The sequence below is a fragment of the Alnus glutinosa genome, chromosome 2 (genome assembly GCF_958979055.1).
Source record: "Alnus glutinosa chromosome 2, dhAlnGlut1.1, whole genome shotgun sequence".
In the NCBI taxonomy this organism is placed as follows: Eukaryota; Viridiplantae; Streptophyta; class Magnoliopsida; order Fagales; family Betulaceae; genus Alnus; species Alnus glutinosa.
In genome coordinates, this window is record NC_084887.1 from 22,484,735 (window position 1) to 22,510,661 (window position 25,927).

Here is a 25,927-nt window from a genome sequence, read left to right on the forward strand (position 1 = left end):
ACATTAATATAGTGAAAAATTACAGTTTAGCACTATAAAATACAACTGCAAGCCTTTTTACAAGTAGTTTTATGAACTGTCGACTCTACTCTAGCTTCTAAACAATCAAAAAGTTTTAAAAATGTCAATGTTATTGAAATATACCTATAATATTTATGTCACGTGTCATTTTTCAATTAAAACATAATAAGCAAAGAGGTCATCTTGTATCAACCTGAGCTCCTTTGGACGCATTTTTTCACGTAAGAAGTGAATAATATAAGCATGAAGGTAGGGGTTAAGTGGAGCACCTCGACCCAACCACCACTCTAAGGTGGGGCCGGCTAGAGGCTTCGTCTACATGGCGTACACCTGATCGAGATGTTAATGAACAAGACTTACCTCTATTTATTGGGGAAGATAATATCTTCCGTTTCGTCCAAGCAGGATCCAAAGTATCTGTCTTATAATAAAAAAAATAAAAAAAATTCAAAAACAAAACAAAATAAAATTTTATTTTTTATTTTTTTTTTTAAAAAAAAAACAGAAAATAAGTGTTTGGGGGGGGGGGGGGGGTGGCTCTTGGCCAACCCCTAGGCTCGGGGGTGGCCACGTGCCACCCCCTGGCCCTTGAGGGTGGCCATTTAGTTTTTTATTTTTTTTAATTGAAAAATGGTAAGTGGCAGGGGTATTATATGCATATTTCGATGAAATGAGCATTTTAAAAACTTTTTGGTAGTTTGGGGGGTTGGAGTCTAAACGTTAGTAGTTCGTGGGGTTACTTGCAAACGGCCGGCAGTTTGGAGTACTAAATTGTAATTTTCTCTTAATGTAGAGTACGTATAGACACACTTCACTCTAATTTTCTTTTTTAAAAAACAAATAAAAATTCTGGTATCTATTTTCAGGTACATTCTTGTTAGTTGGCATGCTTCAACTACCATTAATTAAAAGGAAAAAAAAAGAACATCAATGATAGATGGAACATGCCAACTCAACGCAGATGTACGCTAGAATACAAATAAGCATTTCTCTATGTTATATATAAAGCGAGAAGAGAAAAATATTTTATCAAAGAGACAATATATGTGTTTGGTGTCATCCTCTTACATATTTTTTTTTTTTTATAAATTCACCTTTAAATTTAACGATAGATTGGTCCATCTCTTATACCAAGACACTCAACGGAATTCGCAAGTCGCAACACGTACCCAACGTAACCCTTTATGTTTCCTGCATTCATGATTTCTCAAATTCTTGTTTTTGATTAACTCATCCAGTACTCATCTTCAATGCATGGTAACTTGGTAAGTATATTGGGAAAATGTCCACTACTGACCCAGATTTCAAAGGTTAAACAAATAAATCTTACAATTACAAAGAAAAGAAAAGAATCCTTGATAAGTCGTTTTACGTTTTGATTTTAGTTACTTGAGTTAAAATAAAGTGATAATTGCATTACTGGTTCTTAGAGCTGGTCTAAATTATGAATCACTCTTTGTGGTATTATAATTACAAATCATTCTCTGAATCTGTTTTTTGTCTACCAAGTAAACAAAGTCCATTACTAGATTATAATACAAATGATATTTAGAAGTTGTCTCACTATTTATATGACGTGACAAATAACGGATTCTGTTAATTTGGTGGACGAAAAACAAGTTTAGGGAGTGATTCGTAATTATAGTTACTACAAGGACCATTCATGAACTTTTTGTATCACAAGAAATGATTCGTAATTTAGGTCAACTCTAGAGACCAATGGTTCAATTATCCTTAAAATAAACTTAACAAGGAAAAAGTTTTTTATTTTATTTTATTTTTCAATTATTTCTGCTCTGTACAAATTGTGCACAATGCGCATCAAGAGCGCAAGTTAGCAAGACCCTCGCGACCCCTGATATAAAAGCCACCCCAAACGTGACCGCCAAAACTCAATTCAATTCCATTTCCAAAATCAGTCTGTTACTCTCTCTGAAATGCGAACTCGCTTCCTCAACGTCGACTACTTCTCTCCGAGCCAAACCCTAGAACCCCTAACCTTCCTTCACCTCCCAGTCCCTCGTCTCTCTCCTGCCCCTCTCTCCACCTTCCACGACTTCGTCCCCTTCCTCTCGCCCCTCAACGTCTTCCTCCCAATCCACTCTTTTCAGATCCATTCCGCTCTCCCCAAGTTTTTCTCCGCCGTTCTCCCTGACCATATCGACGATGCCACAATCGAAGACTTCGGTGCCTCTGTTCCGTCTCAGAGCTGCAATGCTTGCTTCGACGAGAGTCGCCTTTTGCAGGTGAATCGCCAGATTAATTGGCTTTCTTCTTGCCTGATTCTGCTGTTTTAATGTTCGAGTGAAGTTGTTAGGGTTTGCTATTTGAAGTGAAAAGTGAGCTTGATTTATCTATATTTGATTTTAGATTTTGTCTCTTTTTGCTTTTGTTTTTGGCCTTTTTGTTTTCCAAGTGTGTTGTTCTTCACAATTTAACTAATTCTGCTTTGGAACTTGAACGAAGATTTTTTACTATGTCTTTTAGGGCTGAACCCTTGAGTTTACTCTAAACCAGTGTAATTTGGATGTACTCGATTATTTCTTGAGTAATGTTTTTCCAACATTCGAGAAAGCCGTTTTTGAATGTGAATATGATGTTTATGTTTTTTTTTCGATTTTGGATGAGAAATTTTAGTTATATAAGGGTGCGTTTGGGATTGCGATTTCATAGAGAAAAAATGTGATTTTAAACCAAATCGCAGAAAATTAACCGTTTGGAAACTGTGTTTTTAAAAAATTGCAATTTGAAAACGCAGAAAAGTGCTTATTCAAATCGCAGGCAATGGGGTGCTTTTTTGAAAACGTAGTATTTTAAAAGGTTAAACTGCAATTTTAAAGGCCAAACAACGATTTTGCCAAACGCTTAACCGCGTTTTTAAAAAATCATTTTTTTAAATCGCACATTTTAAAATCGCTATTTTTTAATCGCACTTTTTGAAATCGCAAATCCAAACGGACCCTAAATCAATTCGGTATCAAAGGCAAAACATTCTATTCAAGTAAATGCATGATCCGCAAGAAGCTATTAAGCTATGTGATATATCGAAAATGGAAACAACAAAAGTTTTGAAGTCATAATTTAATTTTCTTTCTTTTTAGCCTTTTTCCCCCCCTCTCTGGGGAACCGAAAGGAGGAGAGTAAGTTATCATTCTTCAACTCGTTTGTTTTCTCAAAACTTCTACTCCAAGCTTAATTTTGATCTTTTTGGTTCAGAAATTCAGTTTTATGACAGTTCTTGCATTAATGACACAACCAGGTGGAAGCAAAAGTTTTTTGAATCTGAACTTACATTTTTTGAAATTCTCGTGCAAGTTTGGTTGAAAGGATTTTGAGGTATCTGGGAGTTTAGCGCGTTGGGATCCCTTTTAGTTTATATAGATTGTGTTGACTTGCAGCAAGAAGCTGGGGTTCTCTACGAAGAGAAGGAAGTGGAGAGTCAAACAACTTCTGGATCTGAAACTCTAGAGACTGAATTGCCAAAACCAAAAGTATGATAATGGCTTTCTCACTAGCTTTATTTCATGCTCTTGTTTGGTCTCTTCAGGGGTTTTCTTTAGAGTATATCTCATTTCATTGCAGAAGGATAATGGGATTGCTGTTTATGATAAGGACGCAAGAAGATATGAAGTAATCCAATTCGAAACACCAGAGCTGGATGATTTTTTGGTAGAATGAATGTCTACAAAAGAATGGATCATTTGGTTTCCACATCTTTTTGAAACTTATTGGGATGTGCTCTTGGTTCCCTAACTGTGGCTGAATTTTGCAGGAAAATGCCTGCTTTTTTGAGAAAGAGCAGATGCAAATTTCGTCTGGAGTTCCAAACAATGAAACTAATCTGGTATATATCTTAACCATCTTATAACTCATAGTATTTGTATAATATGCTAAAAAATATATTTCCGTTCTAATTCCCTTTGCCACAGCATTTGTAGTTGATGAAGGATAATGCAGTGTGTGTGTATGTCCTTGCTGTTTGGTTTCAAATTGTCTCAGGAAGACATCATTGAGTAGCCTCCCTGTTTTGTTTTTGTTTTTGTTTTTTTGATTTCTTTTTGTATATCTATTTACTGACTACTTCTCTTACCTGTTAATCTTCTATGCTTATCTGGTAGTAGCTATTAGTAAGTGATCGGCTGCTAGGACGAGAGGTCTTTCGAGCCTCCTCTGGCCTAGATAATCAGATGTGAAATCCTGCACCGGAGCACTATCACGATCCCCTGTGGAAAAAAAATTATTTGTGGAGACAGAAATAAAGATATAAAATTCCTACCAAGATAACTGGAAATTCCAACAAATAAAAACCCTAATGAACCTCCTTGCTAGCTTGCTTTACTTGATTGCTTCGCTTGCTTACAGAGAGTGAGATGTATCTATCTGTACGAGATGCTACCCATGCTCCTGTGTTGGTTTTATGTAAATTCCAAAAACTAAAGCAAAAGGAAAACTATTTACTCTCTAAGAGGCTTTTAGTTGGACTTCCTATAACAGAAGGTGAATTGACTTGAATCCTTTAGCATGAATATTACAGGTCATCGTAGGTTACATGGTGTAAAAATCATTTGTCGTAGATTATTTTTGCCGTCTATATTTATTTCATTTATGATGAGAAACAAAAAGTAAAAACGGTTTTCAGATTTTGATAGGATTAGGTACTCATGCCAAATTAGTTTTACTTTTCTTGCAGTTGTTTCCCCCCACACATGATTTATATAAATATATATAGGATTAGCCTTGTGGCTTGAGCATGAAAACATGAAACCTTTATGATTGGGTCACAAGAAAGCAAAATAGGAGAGATACTTTATTCATTTAAAGTATATTGGTAGTTACTTTGTTATATTTTAATTTTTTGATGGTAACTTGTTTGTTATTGCTGCCTCACAACATTAGCATATTTTAGAACAAGAATTTTCTATATGGAGTCTAACAGCATCCAGGGGTCATTTTTCAGTTTTTGCAATTTGTTATCTGTTTAGGACTTCTGCAATAAAAAAAATTACAACTTGATTTGTTTCCGAACTTGGGTCTTTTTTGCAGGAAATTCTTAGGCAAGCACTTCCAATGCAGTCCCCTCATGAGGTTCAAGGATTGATTTATTCGGTTGAAAATGTTACTGCAGAGTTGCACATGGAGCAAAAGGTTTATGTCTTTGAAGATGAGAGTTTTGTTCAGGATCAAATGTGCTTCCAAAGAAGTGTATTTCCCTCTCTAGAAGTTGATGAGATGAGTCTGAAAAGTGTCACATACTTGTCTGTAGAGGAAGAACTTGTTTCACTTCTTGAAAACACTGAACCCCAATGTTGGCTTCAGAAAGATAACATGGCCATAAATGGCGAGGAAGTTTTGGGTTCTAGGGAATATGATATATCAAAATTTCTTTCAGATCATTGTCTATCAAACCAATGCCTGGAACCTGGGCTGGCATCAGTGGACATTTTCCCAGAAATGGACTTCATAAGCGTCATGGAATCTTCAGAGACTCAAGGAAACTCCTCATGTGAAGGGGTATCACATGTTGACTGTTCCTTCTTAGTAAGCCCTGTTATTTTTCAGGAATTCCAGTTCCTTGACATGGACTCATCTCCACATTTTGAAATCTTTACAACACAGAGAGCAGATGAACCAGAAACATGTGACTGGATGTTCAGGGAAGACATGAACTTTAAGAATTTCAACGAGTTGATTGTTAGCAATGAGCTAGCCTTTGTAGATAACACATTCAAATCATTGCCTGTACCACTTTTCTCTGATCATGAAAAGTTAAGGTCACTATGTTGCATTGTTGTGGAAGTACTAGCTGACTTAAATCCATTGCCTCTATCTGTATCTGATGGGATATACTTGGATTGGCACCTTTTGGAAGAAGATAAATGCAACTCTAGAATCTATTCTTCCTATCAGAGTATGTTGGAGGAGGTAGATTCACGTAGCTTTGATTTTGATCTGGAATCTCTTGATGATGGGACGTTGCTACTTGACTTTGTTTTCTCAGATAATGCTTTGAATGGGCCAAACACAGAAGAAAGGAAGGAATCACAAAAGTTGCTTTTTCATGGAATTTCTGTGCCTACTGGTCATATGGTGGGAGCTGCTTCAAACAAATTGTTGGATGATGAATGTCCACAACCTGAAGAACATTTAACTGAAAAAGATAACGAGAGGGCTTCGTTGTTATTCAAGTCTATGTCACAATTTAATGATCTTGATTTTTTCTTGAATCCTCGGAAAGCTAATGCTTGGGAAAATAATGACTCTGCTATTAAGGCAGTTGACACTAATGCTAAATTTCCCAAGATTCCATCCAGTAACTCAAGGGCAGCATGTGCATCCACTGGAGTACAATTGCAGAAGAGCAATATTTTGTTGTATCAAGTTAAGCTGTCTGATACTATTCTGGCCATCATAGACAACTTTGAACAGAGCTATCTAGCCATCTTGCAGAATGAAAGAGAGCTGGTAAAGACAGATCTCCCATTTCTAGCTGCAGATAGTTTTAAATTGCTCAGCCTTCCAAAACAAAAGTTAATGGACCGCATTAAGAAAGCAAGCGCAAAAAGAACCACTTCTCACAGAGATGGAAACATTATGGTATTTGTTACCTTATGTGCAATTAAACAGATGGCTTGGTACATGTGTTTCTATGGCATCCATCCAGCTCATCTATATGTGGACAAGTTATGTCAAAGCTTGGAATGCTTAAAGTCAAGACTAGGCATCCTATGGTCCTTGATTGAAGATGCACACAGGAAGGTTGACAGAGAAGTTACTAACTCACATCCCTCACTGACTTGTGTCCAGAAGATTTTACATTCAAACACTACCCAGAGGAATTTGAAAGTGTTGATTGTGGCTGAAGAAATTTTCTGGCGATCGTTGAAGAGTTTGTTGATGTCCATGGGATTATCATTTAGTGAGTTCCAGAATAATTATGCACATGCAAATCAATCAGATCTGTGCAAAACTGAATTCACAAATACTAGAATGGATGCCCTGCTGGTTACAGATTGCCTATTGGTATCCCATGAGTAAGTTCTACTCTCGTAAGCTGTGTTATTCCACAGAATCCCTATTAATAGGACATCTTTAATATGGCACTGGTCTCGTAAGATATTGTACGATGTACTCACCCTTGATAGATCATAGAGCTTCGCATTTGCCTTTAACATGCCTGATTGTTTTCAGTTCTGAACAATATCATCTATGTCTATATCTGTTGAAGTTTCTGATTCATCTATTTGTTTTCTTGTTTCCTCTTTACTGCGAAAAAGGATTTCAATCATATTTAGCTTGTGCAGCGCTTCTGCGAGAAAAAAAAATTAAAAATGTTAAATTAGTGTCTTGCCAATCCTTTTTCTTGGAAGTGAGAGTCAAATGAGGGAAAAATCCTTGCGATGGTAGAATTTACGTCCAATTTCTTGTTGCTATGGCTTATTTCGTTTGCATCAGTAATTTATTGTCCTCATTTCCCTTAAACTAAAATTTGCATTGGTATCGGACTTGGAAATATGCCATTCCTGCTGCTTGTTTACAATAACTGTGTTAAGTATCTGTTTTTTGATAGTTTGGGGATTTTATATTTCTAGAATGTCTGTTTTTGTGCAAGTGTGGATCAGTTTTGTGTTTAGTGGAGAACTGCAATGTATGCTTAAATGCCTATTGTAAGCTATATGTATTTTGAAGGAGTTCTAAAACTGCAAATATTAATTCCTTTCTTATTACTCAAGGCATGTTTCTGCATTATTTCCCTTCAACAAGTTCAGCAAAATCTTGGAATATGGAGGTTCACATGGCTCTTCTAGAGTATCCTCTCTTTCCTCAGAGTTGGTTGGGTTGCCCCCTCTTCACTTCTTGAGAGTGGAACTGGATAAATTTAGTGCTTGTGAAGCACTTTGTGAAGGTGTTGATATGCCTCAGAATACTGAAATAATAATGGTAGGTCTCTGGCTTACATGCATAAAGACACATATATCTTATCTGTCTATTTGTCAAATTACATGCACGTCTTTGGCTAATCAACTGTCAAATGTCAGTCGTGTATAAATGTCATTCTATTCATATTTACTCATATTCATGTGGCACAATTTTGAGTGAAATGTAATATTACAAGATGAATATGGAATGTTACGTGTTGATGTTTCCATGGGAATATGTTTGGTTTGACTAGCATATGTCAGTGAAGTACAAACGTGTGCCTGAGATTGGTTCCAACTAAAAGTTTGCTGAATTCAAATTCAAGTTAAAGGTAGATATATGCTATTCAATTTGCAAAAACGGAGCAAAATAATTTTTGAAGCAGAATGATGAATATGACATTTGAACTGTCTGGTATGACATTTTACCTTACAGTATACTATTTTGGATAGGATAAAAAGTTTAAGTAATTTACATTTTCATCGGTTGGACATGGGGCTAGATCCATTAATCAAGATGCTTGTTTCTTTTTGTGGGTTCACTTTGATGGGGTAGCAACTTATCTGGTTTCATGACACCAAAAAGTAGCAATTAGAGAAAAGGTGATGACCCACTGTTGGTCCTGCCACAGCAAAGTCCTGGGAAGAAACACAAGCATATTACTTGTCCAAATATTTCTTTTTATGATGTGTGTTTGTGTCCATTAAATTGGTTGGTCAAATTCCTCTTCTTTTTTTGTTTGTTTTTATTGACTAAATCATTCTGTAAAATAAAAAACTTAATCCTATTCAATATAGAATCAGAAAGTTGTTGCAAACAGTGATATGCTTACAACTGATAATATATTATGGGTCCACTAAGATCTAGAAAACATGAAAGTGGGGAAAATATTTTGAGTGAGATATTGGAATTTTTTTTTGGGTGAAATTACAGTTAACCCCCTCCCCCAAACTATCTTCCATTTTACGAAGACACCTTCAAACTACCATTTTCGGTACTTAGCACCCTAAATCGATAGTTTCATGTCAATTTGCACTCTTCCTCAGATTTTGGTGTTAAAAACTTATAAAAGTATCGATTTGGAATGCTAAGTACCGAAAATGGTAGTTTGGAAGTATTTTTGCAAAAGGTGTAATAGTTTTTATGGGGGTTAAATACATTTAAGCTTCTTGAACTATCAACTATTTTTAAAAAAGCCCCACAAACTGACAGGAGTGACATTTGGATACATCAAACTACCATTCTGTCAGCCTTCCTATAATACCCCTATTTTTTTAAAAACCAAAATAATAAAATAAAAAAAAATTAAAAAAAAAGGGTACAACCCAAAATGTGGCCCAACCACCCCATGAGGGTGGATTGGCCACCCAAAATCAAGGACGAGGGGGTGGCTTGCGAGCCACACCCAACACCTCTGGGGGTGGCTCCCGAGCCACCCTTAACCACTCAAGGGGTGGCTCGCGGCCACCTCCAACTCATGGGGGTGACTTGCGAGCCAACCCCAACACCTTTGGGGGTGGCACATGAGCCACCCCCAACCACTCTGGGGTTGGCCGCGAGCCACCCCAGTGGCTTCAGCCACCCCCTTTCTTTTTATTATTATTGATTAATAATTATAAAGGGTAAATTTGGTTTTTCAATGGTCAAAGTGAGGGTATTTTTGGAAGATTTTGGTCAAATTTGGTTGTTCATCCATTCTAATGGTCAACGCTAACAGAGGGGCCTTTCTGCCATAAAATGGTTTGATGTATCCAAGTGTCATACCTGTAAATTTTTATTTTTGAAAATATTGGTCATTTTCTCGCTTTAACAAGATAAATTACCTTGTGAAGAATTAGTGGCATAACAGTTGGATATGATTTTTTAAGACACAAACAAAAATGTGGCTTTCTTTCATGAACATTAGATAACTTGAAATTTGAGACTATTTTTGATAATGGATTAAGATTTCATGATACCGATCTGCTAAAGGGATGCTCTGTCTCTATATCAGAATAAGCTGTCTCTTTCTAATGTTACTGTCAATTTTTGGTTCATGTTGTTGACCTATCAGTATTCAACTATGCTTACACTAGTTGTATCCTAGGAAGAGGATGAGGATATGAACATCCAGAAGCTAGAGAAACTGTTAAACTTTTTACCCATTGAGGACAAGCTTAATATGGGATCTTCAGGAGCTGCAGATGAAGCAGAAGTTTGCCGTATGCCTCTGCCAGTTCCCACTGTGCCATTTCCAATGAAATCAGAGAATATATCGCAATGCATGGTGCCTTCCCCTGAAACAGTCATTATTGTGAACACTCAAAATCGTAATAAGGAAATGATAGTATCCCGAAGAAGTACCTACCAAAGAATTCTTGCATTGGAGAAAGAAGGAGCGCAAGTTGTGGAACGAGATTCAGATTTGCCAGTGGATGTTATAATCAGTTCTGCTATTTGCCTAGTGTGGTATGATTGCAGAAACATTGGAAAGAAAGCAACTGCATTAGATGAAGCCTTTTCATGCTTACCTTTGTGCATTGAGAATATTGCGACAAATGTTTTAACGTTGCTGAGTTTTGCATTCGATGGCTGCATTCTGGTAATTTCCATACCTATATGACTGGTTTACCTAGGGGTATAGCTAAATCTGATCTTTTATTTGTCAAACAATCCTATGGAGAAACTAATGAATTCCCCAGCAGGGCTCTAAGACAAATTGAGCTCTTTGAGTTTTGCTTGAGATGTTCTCAGTAAGGGCCTATCTAGGAGCCTTTTGCTCAGATTGTAAAAATAAAAATAAAAAAAAGAAAAAGAAAAAAAGGATCTTGAGTAACCTACCATTTAACTTGATTTTTCACTCAAGACTGCTCCTACGATACCTCATCCAGGCTTGAGCAGCCTAATACTCAACTCATATCAGCTTGTTTCAGCCCTTGTCTCGAAAGGCAACAATAATGGATGCACAGACGCATGGGTTTATATATTTCTTTTTCAGAATTTCTTTGATGTTGTTGGGTTACTTCAAATAAGAAAAAAATTACTGATACATTGGAATAGGGTTTAACATAGCATCAGCATTCCATGATGACTCCTGCATTTTATGAATTAAACTCCTTTATTTTGTCCATGTATTAGAGATATTCTTGTAAACGACTTTAGACATTTTATGGGCATGAATGAAAATGATCTAGAAAATCACCTCATAAGGATATATCCTGACATGGTTTCATATTTAAATAGTATGAGTTTGTTCAGCTGATACATCCCATGTACCAGGGTTTAACCATTGTGGTGTTTGCTTTTGACAAAGTTTTGTTGCTTAAAAAAAAAAAGACCAAAAAGTGTTGATTTGTTCTAATATATAATTGCTTTTGTACGCTTGGCCTGGCCTGGTTTATCCAATTTAATATTAAGTGGAATTTTGAACTGCTTTATTTACTGGCAAGAGTAATGGAATCTAGTATATAATCACAAAATTGAAAACTTTGCTTATCATATTCTGCACAGTGAGGTAGAATAGTCTAGATGGTTGGTTGGAAGATGAAAGTTGGTACTATAGATTATTACTTATCAAAAAATTTATTATTGATTGTTCTTGACAGTTATGACTCATGCACTGAACTTATTTTGAACCCTTCATTTGTATATTTAATATTTTTTCTCAGGTCTTTGAAGGAGAAAGCAGCTTCCTTTCCACAATAATGGAATCCTCAGATGGACTCTATGCTGCGGCAGCGAGCCTGGGAATTGATTTGCAGCTCTTTTGCTCCTATTCATCTGAGTTGACGGATGAAATTATATTGAGCTGCATTAGTTATGCCACTAAGTTGACTAGGGGCCTTTATCCTAAAATGCCTGAGTCAGAAACTCTTGCAGAATCATTTCTTACTAAATTTCCGTCCATTAATCCTTTGACAGCTCATGCAATACTGTCTTCAAGAGGTATTCTCATTGAATTTCTTGAATGGTCGCATGAATTCAGGATCCATGCAATCCAAAAATATCATGTTTCTGAGGAGAGTGTCACATTGTTTAGTGCTTTGTGCAAATATGGTGAGCTGGAGGATTCTAAATCTATAATGACAGACTGCTCCTCAGTATCCTCTGGTCCTGACTCAGAAAGGTGCCGTTTTAATGTGGATTCTGGAAGAAAAAGACGAAAATATGGTGGTAGCCCTCAAAAAATTGACAGACGTATGGATGAAATACTACATTTTTCGCCACTAAACCAATTCACTGACGACACTTTGGAACTTTCTACAGTGTCCAAGCCATATAATCCATGGGTGTCAAAAGATCCCGAGATATTTGATGAGATCAGTAAACCTAGTTTACCTCAACCTCCAAATGTATTTTTTGGTCAAAAATTGGGATTGGATATGGGGATGACGATAAATCCCTCCAGTGTTACCAAGCCATACGGTTTTCAGTTTTCTAAGAGTCATAACATATCAACTGAGATAAAAAAGGCTTATTTCTCTTCCGGTGATATCATGTTTGGTCAAAATCAGGGATCAGATTCAGCTACGATGAACACTTTGGATTGGGGTAGCATCAAGAAATCTGAGAATCTTATCGGTGAAGTTATTGACCTAACTGAGAGTCCTGTATCAGGTCAGGACTGTTTTTCTATCGGTAACTCCATGAATGTCTCTCTTTTGGTGCCTGAGATGGATAACAATTCCACAAGAAAGCATAAAACTGTAAGAAAGTTGTCATTTGGTAAAGGCAGTCACCCTCCTTGCTCAATGGCTGCTGAGATCAACTCAGATTCAGATATCTGGAGTTTTAAGGAGGATCAGAGGCAAACTTTGCCAGAAGGAGCTAATGATTACTCAAGTACAGATTTAAAAAATGATATTTTGCCTGTAAAACAATGTGGGGTGCTCTTAGAGGAGTGCTTAACACAGAGATCTGCAGGAAATTTAAAGGGGTTATCATTCCAAGAGAATGGAATGTCATCTTATGGTGGAACACCCCTCTCAAATGCACTCAGTTCAGCCCATCCACATCAAAATTCACCCTGGACGATAGAGTTTCTTAACAGAATCAGGGAAAAGAGTAGATTGCGTCAGCAGTCCCTTCCATGTGACATGTCTTCTCCTTCTTTGGGGTATTCAGGGAATATATCAAAATTTTCTAAAAGAAGAAGTCCTTCTATTCTTGATTTTTTCAAGTACCGAGGAGGCAGCAGTCCTAGAAAGATACCAGAACAAAAGAGACAGAAGCAATCTATACTGTCATCAAGCTCATCCGAAAAAAATAAAAATTCATCCTCTCTTCTTCCCACATGGACCCCTGCTGATAAGAGAGCACGACAGGTGTGTCTATACTCCCTTTTCATATCATAGACAGTTTCCTTTTAATGCATACAACATTGCAGCAGTTCTGTTTATATTAATACAACTTAACACTCAGCACTCAATCAACTTCAGACACTATCTTTTGCAAAGAATGGAAGTGGAGGCCAAACCAAGCTCGTCTGGAGTGATAAAACTCATGGTCTGAGGAAAAAGTTCCAGAATCAATTATAAGATGGCAAGAAAGTTTTCCTGCAAAGTGTATTGACTTAGGATCATAATGAAAAAAATCTTCTGAAATCCTGCACATAACAATGGTATTTTTTCTCAGTCTAAACATAGAAAGATATTGAGTGTTATAGGTGTCATTTAACTTGGTTATTTTGTGCAGCCAGCAAGCCTGAACCTGCTGCAATAGCATCAACATGACGGAGATGTTGAAACATGTTTTAAAACATATATATAAGTGGGCTTTTAATGATAAGCTTCAACTTTGCATCTGATGCCCTGGCCATGCTACGAGTAGAATACTGCAACACTTTCTGAAGCAGATCTACAGTTGGCCTCTTTAACGGTAAGTTCGAACATTGCATCTGATACCCTGTTTATGCTAAAAGTTAGAAGATATGGTCAATAATATAGAATTGACTTCACTGATTTATTGTTTATGCATAAAAGCTTTTGGCAAAGACCCAATAGGCATTCTCGAATGCCTTATTCAAGCTTGAATACAAAAACTTTATTAAGCTTTACACCAGATACAACTCTCTCTGTCTCTCTGTGCAGCACGTAGTATATGTTTTGGACTCAACTCCTTTCCTCATATTGTTTATTTAACTGTGAGTAAATAATTTAGTAGAAAGTGGAAAAAGGAAAAACCACTTCGAACAGGGAAAGTGAACTTAATGTGAGGAAATTTGTGGGAAATTAAAGAGATCAAACTGACAACTAATATTGATCTTCAGATCTCCAAATACTTCAACTTTCAAAAACACAGGAGACTAGTTGACAATTCTATATGTTGATGCTATCTTCAAGAATTTGTCTTAGTATTCTCATTAGTGACATAAAAGGAAAGCACACTTGCTTTTTTAGGTAAATTGCACTTTCCAACCATAAACTTTGAGGCTAGTTGTAACTTTCCCCCTAAACTTCAAATTTGAGCGATCAATCTCCTAAACTATGGGGTCTGTTGCAATTCCTTTCTACCATCGAAGTTTCTCCAATTTCTATAATAATCTTGAAATTCACGTGCTTATTTTCTTCTATTCTTTTCTTTTCAGTGATCTCGTGATAAACATGTGGAACTTTAGTATTATAGAAAATTGGAGAAATTTTAGCAATGAAGAGACATCACAAATAATCACATAGTATCGGGAGTTGACTGCTCGAATTTAAAGTTTAGAGAGGACCTGTAGTTTAGGGTGGTAAAATGCAATTTACCATTTTTCTTTTTACTCATATAGTCTATTTATTGTTCATACCCATATATTTAAAACCAGAAGCTGATGTTAATTCTCGAGAATCTTTTCATAATAATAGTAGTGAACATAGTCAATCTTTTTACTTTTTGTAAAGCTAGAAACCATTTTAAAGCTCTTTTTCATGATGTGTTTCATAGCATGCAATGAGATTGAAAGCTTTGTATTAACTCTCCTTGGTTATACTGTGCCATATGCCAGTGAATTTGGATTGCATAATTCTATACATTCCAAAACCATAAAAATAGACGATTAATTAAAAACCAAAAAGACCATTCTGATAAAGCAATTTATATCTCATAGTATAGGAATTAGATGACAAATCTAAATCTGCCCCAACCAAACTCAGTGTCAATTTTAATCATTGGTGGCATGACTTATGAATATGAATTAGCAATTACAACTATCACACTTGTATGGGGTCGAACCGTTGAATCCCTCAGGTCTCCCTCCAACCCTTATATATGTCAGGAGGGGACACATTTGGTCTAAAGATCATTGGCATTAGTATGAGTATGAATTCATTGACAGCAGTATGCTTTAAATCTGAACAATATAATCTGGAATATGGGATTACTCCTTTTTTCTTAAGAAAAAAAATTATAACCATTTCAAATTTTGTTTCACTGTCATTTGGAGCAATAGAAACCTTTTTTAAGTGCCAAATTCCAGAGATTTGATTGTCTCCTAGAACTACATCCTCTAATGAATGTCATAAATGAATGAATAGAGGCTGCATGATGCAAGAATTGAGTTGATAATTATAAAATAATACATTTTTCTTGACTAGATCTACTGGCTTGGATTTTTTTGATCTGCAGCTGAGTATATTAGCAGAATAGGTTGATTTTCTGGTTGCTTATACTGTCCCAAAATGGAGGAATGAGCAATAAACGAATGATAACTTTGATGTACTTGATATTGTTTTCTTGACCACACTTTAATGAAAGTAATGGTCACACCTGGCTTTGACGCTCAATTGCTTAGTATATCTGGCTGCTCTACCATTGCTTAGCTCCCAGTCTCTGATATCCAGCACATTGGAATGCTAATTCTTCTTACCATTCTTGAGGTTGCGTACAGCCATCACTAGTTGTTGCCTCTCACCTTCTACCTCTGCAAATTTGAGACTTATCTCTGAATATCTCTCTTGCATTTCTTTCAACTCTTTGTCCATACATTTATTTCTTTCCTTCAGTAATGCCACTTCAGACGAAAAGTTGGTACAATTACACTCATCCTTAGTATAGAAAGTGGAGACTTTCAGCTCTTTCTCCGAGTGAGTTTCTACTCTCCTGTTAAAACACAATTAAAAATAATTAGGTAGATGAAAAAAAGAAGTGAAAGAAAATAATCAGTGAATATAAACTCAACTTTGCCACCTATGATAAAAGTTGCCTAGTACAAATTAAATGTTCGACTGGGCATAAAAGCTAAATATATTGGTAACAGATAGTAATTATAAAGGAGCGATGGATTGAGTTAAAAAGATATGGACTTGAAGTTCACTTAATTCAATGCTTGTACCTTTGATGTGGCACTACACTAACTTCTTTTTGGATTGACATGCCTTCTGCAGCACTCATTTTAGAAAGCAGCAGGTTTTTCATGCCATTTTCTCTTTCTTCAGACTCTCCATTGCAATTCATGAGCTTCTTCTCAATACTGGTGATTTCTTCTTCCTTTTTCACTAGCTGATGCTTCAGTTGAAATATCTGTTTCCTCAAGTTTTCTTTCTCCAATTCTTCTTTGTACAAGTTATGTTTTAACTCGTCATGGTGGGCTCTTAGTTTTTCCACTTCTGACAGCAGATTATTATTCACTATTTCCTTCTCATCTTTTAAGGACCTCATACTACTAAATTCTTCATGTATTTTTTCTGCTTCCTTCTTTGCTAAAGCTAATTTTTTCTCCAAATCACCCCTTTCTTTGTTCCATGATTGCATGAGCATCTCTTTTTCACCAATCGATGTCTTAATTTTATCCGTTTCTGCTTGCTCATAGAAGTTGTACTTTTCTTTTGTGAGCCTTTCCACCTCTACTCTAAGCATTTGTATCTCCATCGAGAAAGCCTTATGATTTTCTCTCTCATGCTTTTGTGCATATTCAAGTTGCTGGGACTTTTGGGCTAGTTCCAATGACATCTTCTCTATTTGCTTTTCATTCAAATGTATTTGGTTCAAAAGATCTTGCTTTTGTACTTCATTCTGATCTTTAATTTTTCTGAGCTCTTCATTGGATTTCTGGAGCAGTTCTTCCAGAGTTCTCTTCTGCAGGCGTAGTTCATTAGCTTCTGTCAGTTCTTTCATAGCCTGCTTCTCATGCTCATCAAGTTTAGATGCCATTTCCACAGAAAGCCTTCTAAAATCCTCCTGGAGACGCTCAGCCGTAACAGCATTATTCCACTTCGTCTTTCTCATGGCCTCCTCTGCTCGGATGGCTCTCTGTTCCTGCTCAGTTTTGGCAAATGTCATAGCATTTAGATCTTCTTCAAATGCCTGTGCCTGCTTCTCCAGTTCTTTCTCTAAACCATCAACCTGACCTTCAAGCTCATTGATGGAGAACAAACATTCTGATAAGTCCTCTGCCTGCTTCTTGATCTTTTCTTCTAGTCTTTCTATCAGGGATTCAAGTTCTTTTATTGTAGCCAAAGACACTGAACATTCATTTTGTGTCATCTGTTGTTGTACTTGGCTTTGCTCTAATTTCAATGAGATATCATAGTTTTCCCGCTTCAAAAGCTCAAAGTCCAAGGTGAGCTGTTTCATATGCATATCTAACTCTTCCTTGTGTTTCTTGTAGAAGTCTATTTCACCATTCAGGTCTCTGATATTTTCCTTCAACAAGTCTACTTCTTTTGAATCATTATGTTCTTCAGCCAGTTCTTTCAGTGTTTCTGGGTTCTTATCCCCATTCATTTTGGAAGTGGAAATATCTGATATTTTCCTATTTTTTATCTCCAGCATTTCTTCGAGGTCTCTCACTGCATAAATTAACTCAGAGTTTAAGTCTTGTGTCTTCTGCAGTTGTAATTGAAGATCGCTACTTATTTTCTTTTCATAATTAAGCTCTTGCCTCACCTCTTCTAATTGAACCCTTGTATCTATAATCTCAGAATGCAATCTTTTTGGAGCTTCTGCCTCCACAATACATTTCTGCAGTGAGTTGAGTTGTTCACATTCTATTTCGAGCGCATCTTTCTCCTCTTTAAGGCTAATAATTTGTCTTGATTGATTCTCTCCCTGCTTCCTCTCCTTCACAAGTTGTTTCCGAAGGGACTGTAATTTCATTTCTGATACTTCTGCTTGCCTCATTAGAGTAGCAATTTCAGTTTTGAGTTTTCCAATGGAATCATCTGAAGCGTCTTGCAATTTTTCTCTTGTAAGGTTTTCCTCAAGGCTGTTTGTTGAGTCAACTAAACTTCCATCCGAGGCTGAATCCACTGAGCAATATGTGTTTGATCTCTGATGCGCATGTTTTCTTGTGGTGATGGCATTGGCAATTCCCTTTTTATGGATGTTGCTACTTCTCAATCCAAGATCTGGTTGTGAACTTTGTATAGAATTAATATCCCAGCATGATGCTAATGTAGCACTAGAGCCAGTAGATGCTCTGAAGATGCCATTTTGTTCAGCAATCTGGGATGCGCTTTCATTCAGATACCCATCCTGTGCAAACAAGCAAGAAATAACTTAGTAACGACTTTCCAGATGATGCCATTTGTTCCTAGTATTTTTGATGTTTTGATGTTTAAGGTAACTGAAATTGTTGTCCTACTCCTGAACATTGTTAAAGGAAGACAGTTAAGAGAAATATGACGTGACAACTTACTTCAGCAAAATTGTACAAGTTTTCATCTGGACTGCAATTGCCTGGTTGGTTCTTCAAGCTTTCGTCATGGGAAAGAAATGGAGCTCCATGCTCTTCACCATCTCTGAGTTTAGCAGAACCATTAACACACGAAAAAAGAGAGCCAAGAAGAATGAGGAAGTTATGATGGATAGAGCGTTAATGATATGTGCTTCCTACTTACTTTTGGTCATTGGCTTCCTCCATCTTCTGAATTGTCACCTGTGTCAATAATTACTTTAACAATGAGGAATGAGAAATCATTCAAGCGTTTTACAATCCAACGACACGGGTTTTATTAATTGTGATATTGATAGTCAGAGCTCAAACAAAATGGAGAGAGAGAGTTACATGTAGTACTGCGCCAGAGTTTGCAAACTTAAGGGGCAGAGAAACAGTCAACGGTTTGGTCTCTGCCACAAAATCTGCGAGATCAATTGAAGCTTCTCCAACATAACCTGATTTTGATGATCCCTGCCAGAATAAACATATAGGAATTGCTAAGAAAACCCAATAGGAAAGAGGAGAAAAGCTGAGAAGCTGCTGCGACCATTCCATACAGTTGAAACAATGAAATTGTAGATCTTCTCATGGAGTTTTCCTGTTTTTTGTTCCCTGATGAGTTTCACTGTCTCATAGATAGGATTCTCCCACGAACAGGTTCCATCTTGAACTGCAGCTTTCTGTAGTCTCACTGTCGGCTTTCCAACATCCTCTGGCACCAAAGATATCGTCAGTGTAGACTTTTTCAATTTTGGCACCTGAAAATGGAGATGGAAAGCTGGGTAAGATCATGTCTCAGTAGAATCTGATATGATAAATAAGAAGAAATATCGTTTTCTTTTCCTTGGTGGAATTGATACCTGAGTTGCCTGAAACTCCAATTTGAATAAAGTTTTGACCTTTTTCTTCTTGCTCCATGACTTGAACATGTTTCTGGTCTTGTGTCTATTTCAGATCTTGGAAAATCTTCATACAAGTTTCACTCACCTCACTGGGATTTGGAGAAGTAATGACTTGTCATGATCTTCAACTAGTGTGGTATACAAGAATATTCTGAAAGCAAACGAAGGCTGCGGTCCTGTCAAACCTTATTTCCAGCTTAAAACACTAACTGAAGAGGTCTGAAGTAAGAAGTTGAAGACGGACTGGATAAAGAAATGGCAAAGTCCCAGTAGAAAATAGGAAGCTTCTCTTACGTATTATCCCAAGGAACATGACTCAATCACATTCTGGTTTAATTTTTGCTTGCATAAAGCAGGAGGCTTGGAGATATTGAATGACATAAATGACCCAGTACAGTACCTCAACGGTAAAGTCATCCTTTTAGGTATGGTTTCAGTGCCGCCTTTATGATTGCTTATTGCATATAATATTTAATGCCCTAGATATAATAGAGAATTGGAAATTCTTTTCGAATTCTAGGTATATAAATTGAATGAATATGAATATGGAATTTTTCTGGTGGAAATAAGGTTTGGAGTCTAAAAATGAATTTGATTGAAAAGATTGATCAATGTCATGAAGGAAATAGTTTTGTCCATCTGCCCAGTAAATAGATACACCGAAGTCACCGCCAGTTGGCGTGCCTCTGAAGTTGCTCCCTCTAGGTAATTAACTATTCAACATGGTTTAGAAGATCCACTAAATAATTAATAGCGTAATCAATTTTTTAGTGAGAATCTTACTTTTTCTTTTTCTTGTTTAATATAGAATCAAAGCGAGTGTTTTCACTTTTGAAAACTGGATTTTTATTTTAGGATATTTCAAAAGAAAACAAACATTTAAATTAAAACGGAATAGTTTTACATTAAAATAATAAATCAAACATTTTAAGAAAATTCGGAAATGTAATTTGGTAATGATATTAACGAAAATTCGGAAATTGACTCTTCCTTCATATGTTGTCTCTCTTCTCTTTTTCAATGTTTCTTTCGTTCTTTTTTCCTCAAGTTTCTCTCTTAACTCTTAAAAGAGCCCGTCGTACATAAATGTGACAAAAATTTTAGAGCATCGCGAAGTATAGTGTATTATTATTATTATTATTATTTTTTGATTCAGAGGTATTAGTGTATTTAATGGCAGAGGAAGAGGTTGATATCTGCCCTAGAATAAAACAATGACGCAATGATATTAAGGGGCAGAACCAGAAATTTTAATTTGGGGGTCAAAATTATATATAAAAAAAAAAATGGAGAAAATAAATAAGTTTTGGGAATCTATCCTATAAAACAAAATTAGATTTTAAAGAAATTTCTAAAATTTTGAAGAGGCCGAAGCTCCCAAAGCTAATACTTGTGTTTGCCCCCAATGATTAAGGGTGTTTAAGAGGGCAGTTAAAAGTTGTTTTGTACCGCTATTTGCCTATTCGCATGGGTTACAGGCGGATTTTCAACTTTTAATTCCGAGTGGGATATGCAGGTGAATAGCAGAATATGGGTAGAAAAAGACGGATAATATTTGCATCTGCATACCCATATATATAATTGTCTTATAAAACTAATAAGTCCTTTAGGGAAAGGAGTAGGGCAACCGGTTTATTTGATTAACAATTACATATGTAATATAGGCTTATTTTGGTTGTTTGTCGTCGCCTCACGCTTATGCTCTGACTTCTAAGGAGACTTAGAGACAGAATCCCAATTCAATTTGTATTTTCATATTACAATTTATAAGTATATTTAGTTCAAAAATTAAATTAAGCTTATCTTAAAAAAAACTCATAAAAAAAAGCCAAAAAAAAAAAAAGAACCCAAATGCAAAGTAGATGTTATCGGTTGTTAGTACAAAAAATTCGTCCAATATTTGTGGTTATGGGTGGATTTTGTAAAGTGTGGATACAATTACTAAAATTTACTATCGGTAAAATGCAAATACGGAATAAAAGTATTATCTACCTATATAATGAGATTTACATACCTACTTAGTATGAGCCAAAACGCCTTGGCTCCCACACATTTGCCCCCATAACTAAAAAATGGGAGATAGGAGCAATATCTAGGATTTTGTACCGGATATGATACATTTTATCAAAGCTACTCATTTCAAACGAACGGCCAAAATTGTAATTATCAGTACTTAATTTATTTTTTTTTAAAAAAATAAATAAATAAAAGAAAGAAAGAAAAAAGAGTGGTTTGGCAATTATATCATATCCCTTTAAAGTCAATATCATATCCTCTCCAACTGGCAAGATACCTAAAGATTATTATTTGGTGCCTTACTTGGGGTCAAACCCCACTTAAATTGCTCTGTAAACACGTGGGAGCATGTGCTCTCTCTCCCACCATCCAGTTGGATGAATAGGAGTTTTAGCTGGTATTTCCATGTTTTCAAATTTCAATTGAAAGCGAGGGACACGTGATTTCTTTAATTTTTATTTATTTATTTATAAATTAATTATTAGATATGTTTTCTTTTATGTGAATCATACATATCTAATAATTAATTTATTAAAAAAAAAGAAAAAAAAAAAAAAAGACTGTTGGAACTGAATAGCAATTAGATGTTAGTTAATTAGAAGCTAAATTATTCTTAAAGTAGCAGAAAAGCATATATTTGGGGTCAGATATGCTAAAATCACAACGGTTCTTAACTTCTTATTGAAGTAGCCAAAAGATAACTTTATTCTTTTCTTCAGGTAAATAAAAGAAGTTCATCAGCTTGAGCCTTTGAGAACATAGCAGAGCCTTACTGTAACAAAAAAATAAAAAAAATTCACTACGTCGTCGTAATGCACATATTATCTTTTTATTTTCTCATCATTCCAACTATTGGAAGCATATGTATGGGTGATGAGCGTACGTTAGTTAGGTGCCATGTATGGCTGCTGTTCCATGCTCTATGTGAGGCTACCAATTAATTAAGGGCCACTGTTTGAGGGCATAATTATTTGTCGACTGAGAGCAACCTTTTGATCCAGTCAGCAAGGTAGTTAAATTATCTTATCCCTACCCAACCATTAAAAGACAAAGAAAAAGAAAATCTTGACATTAATATAATATAATACGTTCCTTTAAGAATTACTTTTGAAAAAGAAAAAAGAAAAAAAACTTTGTCGTTGAAAGGCTGAGAGCTACTTGTTGGGCTGCATCAGTGGCATTGCCCGTTAATTCACCCTAAACTTCCCCTTATCCATATCTTTTACGAGTTTTAATACATATCGCTACAAGAAATATGAGCTTTAGTCTTTGCTGGCCGGTAACCTACTCTCTTAATTGATAGACCTGCTGCCCAAACTGATTATTGTTTGCATGGAATTAAGCACGTTGTCTCAAACTTAATTGCCTTGGATGCTGCTTGTATCTCTGTTTTAACCGTTCTCAACATTTCTGGATTTTTCCAACTCAGATCTAGTTTAATTTCTTTCACCTTCAGCCCTCCTTAGACGCACCACACCATCATCTTCCTTCCCTGTATTTTTGGTCTTTGTTTTTGGGTTTTAGTCTACGTGTTCCTTTTTGGTATTATCATGTTGTGGAGGCTCTCCATCCTCAACCGCTTTTCGGTAGTTGTTATTGTTATCAAGTAGGGGTTCGAGTAGGGTTAAAGGGTATTTCGAGGGTCATGCCTCAGTACACGTTCCTTGTATTGTGGGTTCGGATAGAGTTGAAGGGTCTCGAGACGACTATATATGCCCATGCACACGCTCTCTATTTTGGTGCTTATACTGCTTTATACGATCAATTTTTTGGCTTTTGTCCAAAATATAGAGGATTGGTTCCTTTATGGTTCCTTTGAAATCATTTATGAACCCATTTCTTATTTTCTGTTTTCAGAATATTCGACACTGTTTCTTTTGTTTGGGTTTGTTGTTAGGAACCCAACCCCTCTTAAATTTTTGTTTCATATAACCTTTTTTTTTTTTTTTTTTTTTCTTGTTATGTAATGTATTTACAAAAAATAAAATAAAATAAAATAAAAAATTCCTAATCAAGTTCTAGCTAGTTAATTTGTCTTTATTAAGAAAAGATAAAGAAATTACCTCTCTTCACTTAATAATCATCATATATAGCTAGTGGAAACGAAAGCCACGCTAGCTGTAAAGATCGAGCATAATTAATCGTATTCATCAATTAAATGAAGGCCCAACTGATTAAATAGAAGCTTGATGTACATGTGCTCCTTGTTCTTCATTTGCCTGTTGCATTTCAAACTCATGAAAAGGATATATATATAATGGAAGGGAGTTTTAGATCATAAAATTTAATTTATTTGCATAAAGACGGATCAACAATGTGACTATGTATGAGATTATTGTTAATTAATTTGAGTTTTATGAAGAAAGTAGAAACTAAATAATAATAATAAATTACATTGAGATCCAATTATTATCATAAAGTAATATTTAATTAAGACTTAAGACGCATGCATTTCAATCTCCTGACAAGACTTGCTTGTGTCATTTAGAAAATCATTACATGTAACATATTTAAATTATCTTATGTACGGCCAGAAGAATTCTGGAATAAAAAAAAAAATGAAGCTGTAAGTAGAAAAGTCGACAATAACAATTTGACTCCGGCCGCTTCACTTGGCTGTATACTTCGACCATTTTCGCTTAGCATAAGCATCTTCCAAAAATCGTCTCACATAAACCTTTTGAAAGAGAAGAATGCCGATGGGAAATGTTAGAATAAAATATATTTTTAATATAATATTATTGATTTATATTTCTTAATATAGGTCGATTTGTGTTTCTTTGTATAAATCGATTTAGGTTTATTTGTATAGGTCGACTTATTCAACTATAAATAGGGACCTATGTATTATAAACAATTAAGTTATATATTGAGCACAATGTAGCATTTTGGAATTTACTCTGTGGACATATGTCATAAATCGAACAACGTAAAAATTCTCTTTCTCTTTTTTCTCTCTTATTTCCGCTTTTATTTTATTTTAAATTTATACACAAATCTCTTAACAGGGAAAAAACCTCTTCATTACTATACCTATACCAATTCAATTGTGCCATCAACATGTAAACACCCTCTCTCTACTATTTTAGACATTGAAACCCCTCCACTTCTCTGGGTTAAACTGCACGTTCTTGTTTCATGAATGAAGTTCTGGCGGGTTCATTTCTTGTTTCTAATGATATATATATATTTCAGTTATTTTCCAATTTCCAAGGATTTACAGCAGCATCTTACAGTACTAGTACTGTATTACATATTTCCAAAATCCCAATCGAGTGAAAATGAATCTTGTAAATCGAAAGGGATCTGATATTTTGTTGTATCATCTATAGTTTTATGAACCTTGAACCCATCATAGTGCAAAACAAATAAGGTCTAAGGAAAATTTTGACATGGCAGGGAGGAATTTTTAAATATCTTCTTTAGAGATTCATATTAACAGGGGCGGAACCACGTGCAAAAGTTTTAAAATTTAGCTTAAAATATATAATTTTATAAATTTGTCCCCTCAAAATAATTTTTTTGTCCCCCCTAAATTTTTTTCTTTACTTTAACCCCTCTTTTATTTTGGAAAACCAAAAATATCCCTGCTCACAAGTCACAATCAAAGCCTGCATTGCCAAGCTGCACGTCTACAAGCAGCAAGGACCAGCACGTCTGTTGTGTCTGCAAGCTTACAAGTCACAATTGTTGGGGATAAAATTGACCTCGAGGACACGTGGATCCTAATTTTGAAACATTTCGGTGCTATATCTCGGAGTCACATCTCGAACATTTGTTACGACCTAGTAGAAAAAGATCGTCTAGGTATGATGACACCTCGGTCCTATTGAATTAAGTAATGATAATAAATATCCCGAGATCTCCTAGTCCGATCGGAGCGAACATATCTCGAATATTTACGCTTCGGAGGAAGTTTTCATCACAACCCGGTATAAAAAGATTGCCTTAGTATGGTAATACCTCAGACTTTCTACAACCCTGTTACGATGCGATGATATTCCGAGATCTCCTAGTCCGATCGGAGCGAACATGTCTCGGATATCATCACCTCGGGGGTTGGTCAAAGTATACTACAATTGTCTTAGAGTAAGATAAGACCAGTATCCCGGAAGATCAGGGATAAGCCTCTATCCCATAATCAACTGGATAAGACTGCTAATAACGTGGAATTAAGATTGAAGAGGCAGGAGTGCTATCCAATTTGAACTCTTTCGCCTTATTCAAATTCCTGAAGATAAGGTTAAGATTCGAACAGACTAGGACTCAAACTCCTAGTTCAACTGTGTTTTAAGAATCCCAGTAGAACTGCAACTACAAGCCTATAAATAAGACCACTATGCCAGGTATGAAATATATATTCTCTGAGCTTTTGAGATTACAGATATTCTCCAGAAAATTGATTTGAACTGACTTAGGCATCGGAGTGGGCGTAGTCGGCACCCCCGACTAATCG

At 35.8% G+C, this 25,927-nt stretch overlaps 2 protein-coding genes across 2 annotated transcripts; one reads left to right on the forward strand and one right to left on the reverse strand.

The window, feature by feature from the left end:
- The first annotated feature begins 1,882 nt into the window (after positions 1-1,882).
- LOC133860371 (protein SHORTAGE IN CHIASMATA 1) lies at positions 1,883-13,586 on the forward strand. The gene is made up of 9 exons (XM_062295993.1): positions 1,883-2,267; positions 3,420-3,512; positions 3,604-3,690; positions 3,794-3,865; positions 5,065-7,052; positions 7,752-7,959; positions 10,025-10,519; positions 11,586-13,241; positions 13,356-13,586. Exons 1-9 carry the CDS (start codon positions 1,959-1,961, stop codon positions 13,452-13,454), a joined length of 5,007 nt encoding a protein of 1,668 aa, XP_062151977.1. The 5' UTR covers positions 1,883-1,958; the 3' UTR covers positions 13,455-13,586.
- A 1,853-nt stretch (positions 13,587-15,439) lies between these two features.
- On the reverse strand, positions 15,440-19,547 carry LOC133861743 (uncharacterized). The gene is made up of 7 exons (XM_062297541.1): positions 19,414-19,547; positions 19,111-19,311; positions 18,902-19,024; positions 18,735-18,772; positions 18,533-18,635; positions 16,229-18,369; positions 15,440-15,996 (listed from the first exon to the last, which is right to left on the reverse strand). The coding sequence occupies exons 1-7, from the start codon at positions 19,480-19,482 to the stop codon at positions 15,750-15,752; spliced, it is 2,922 nt and encodes a 973-aa protein (XP_062153525.1). The 5' UTR covers positions 19,483-19,547; the 3' UTR covers positions 15,440-15,749.
- Between the last annotated feature and the right edge of the window lie 6,380 nt (positions 19,548-25,927).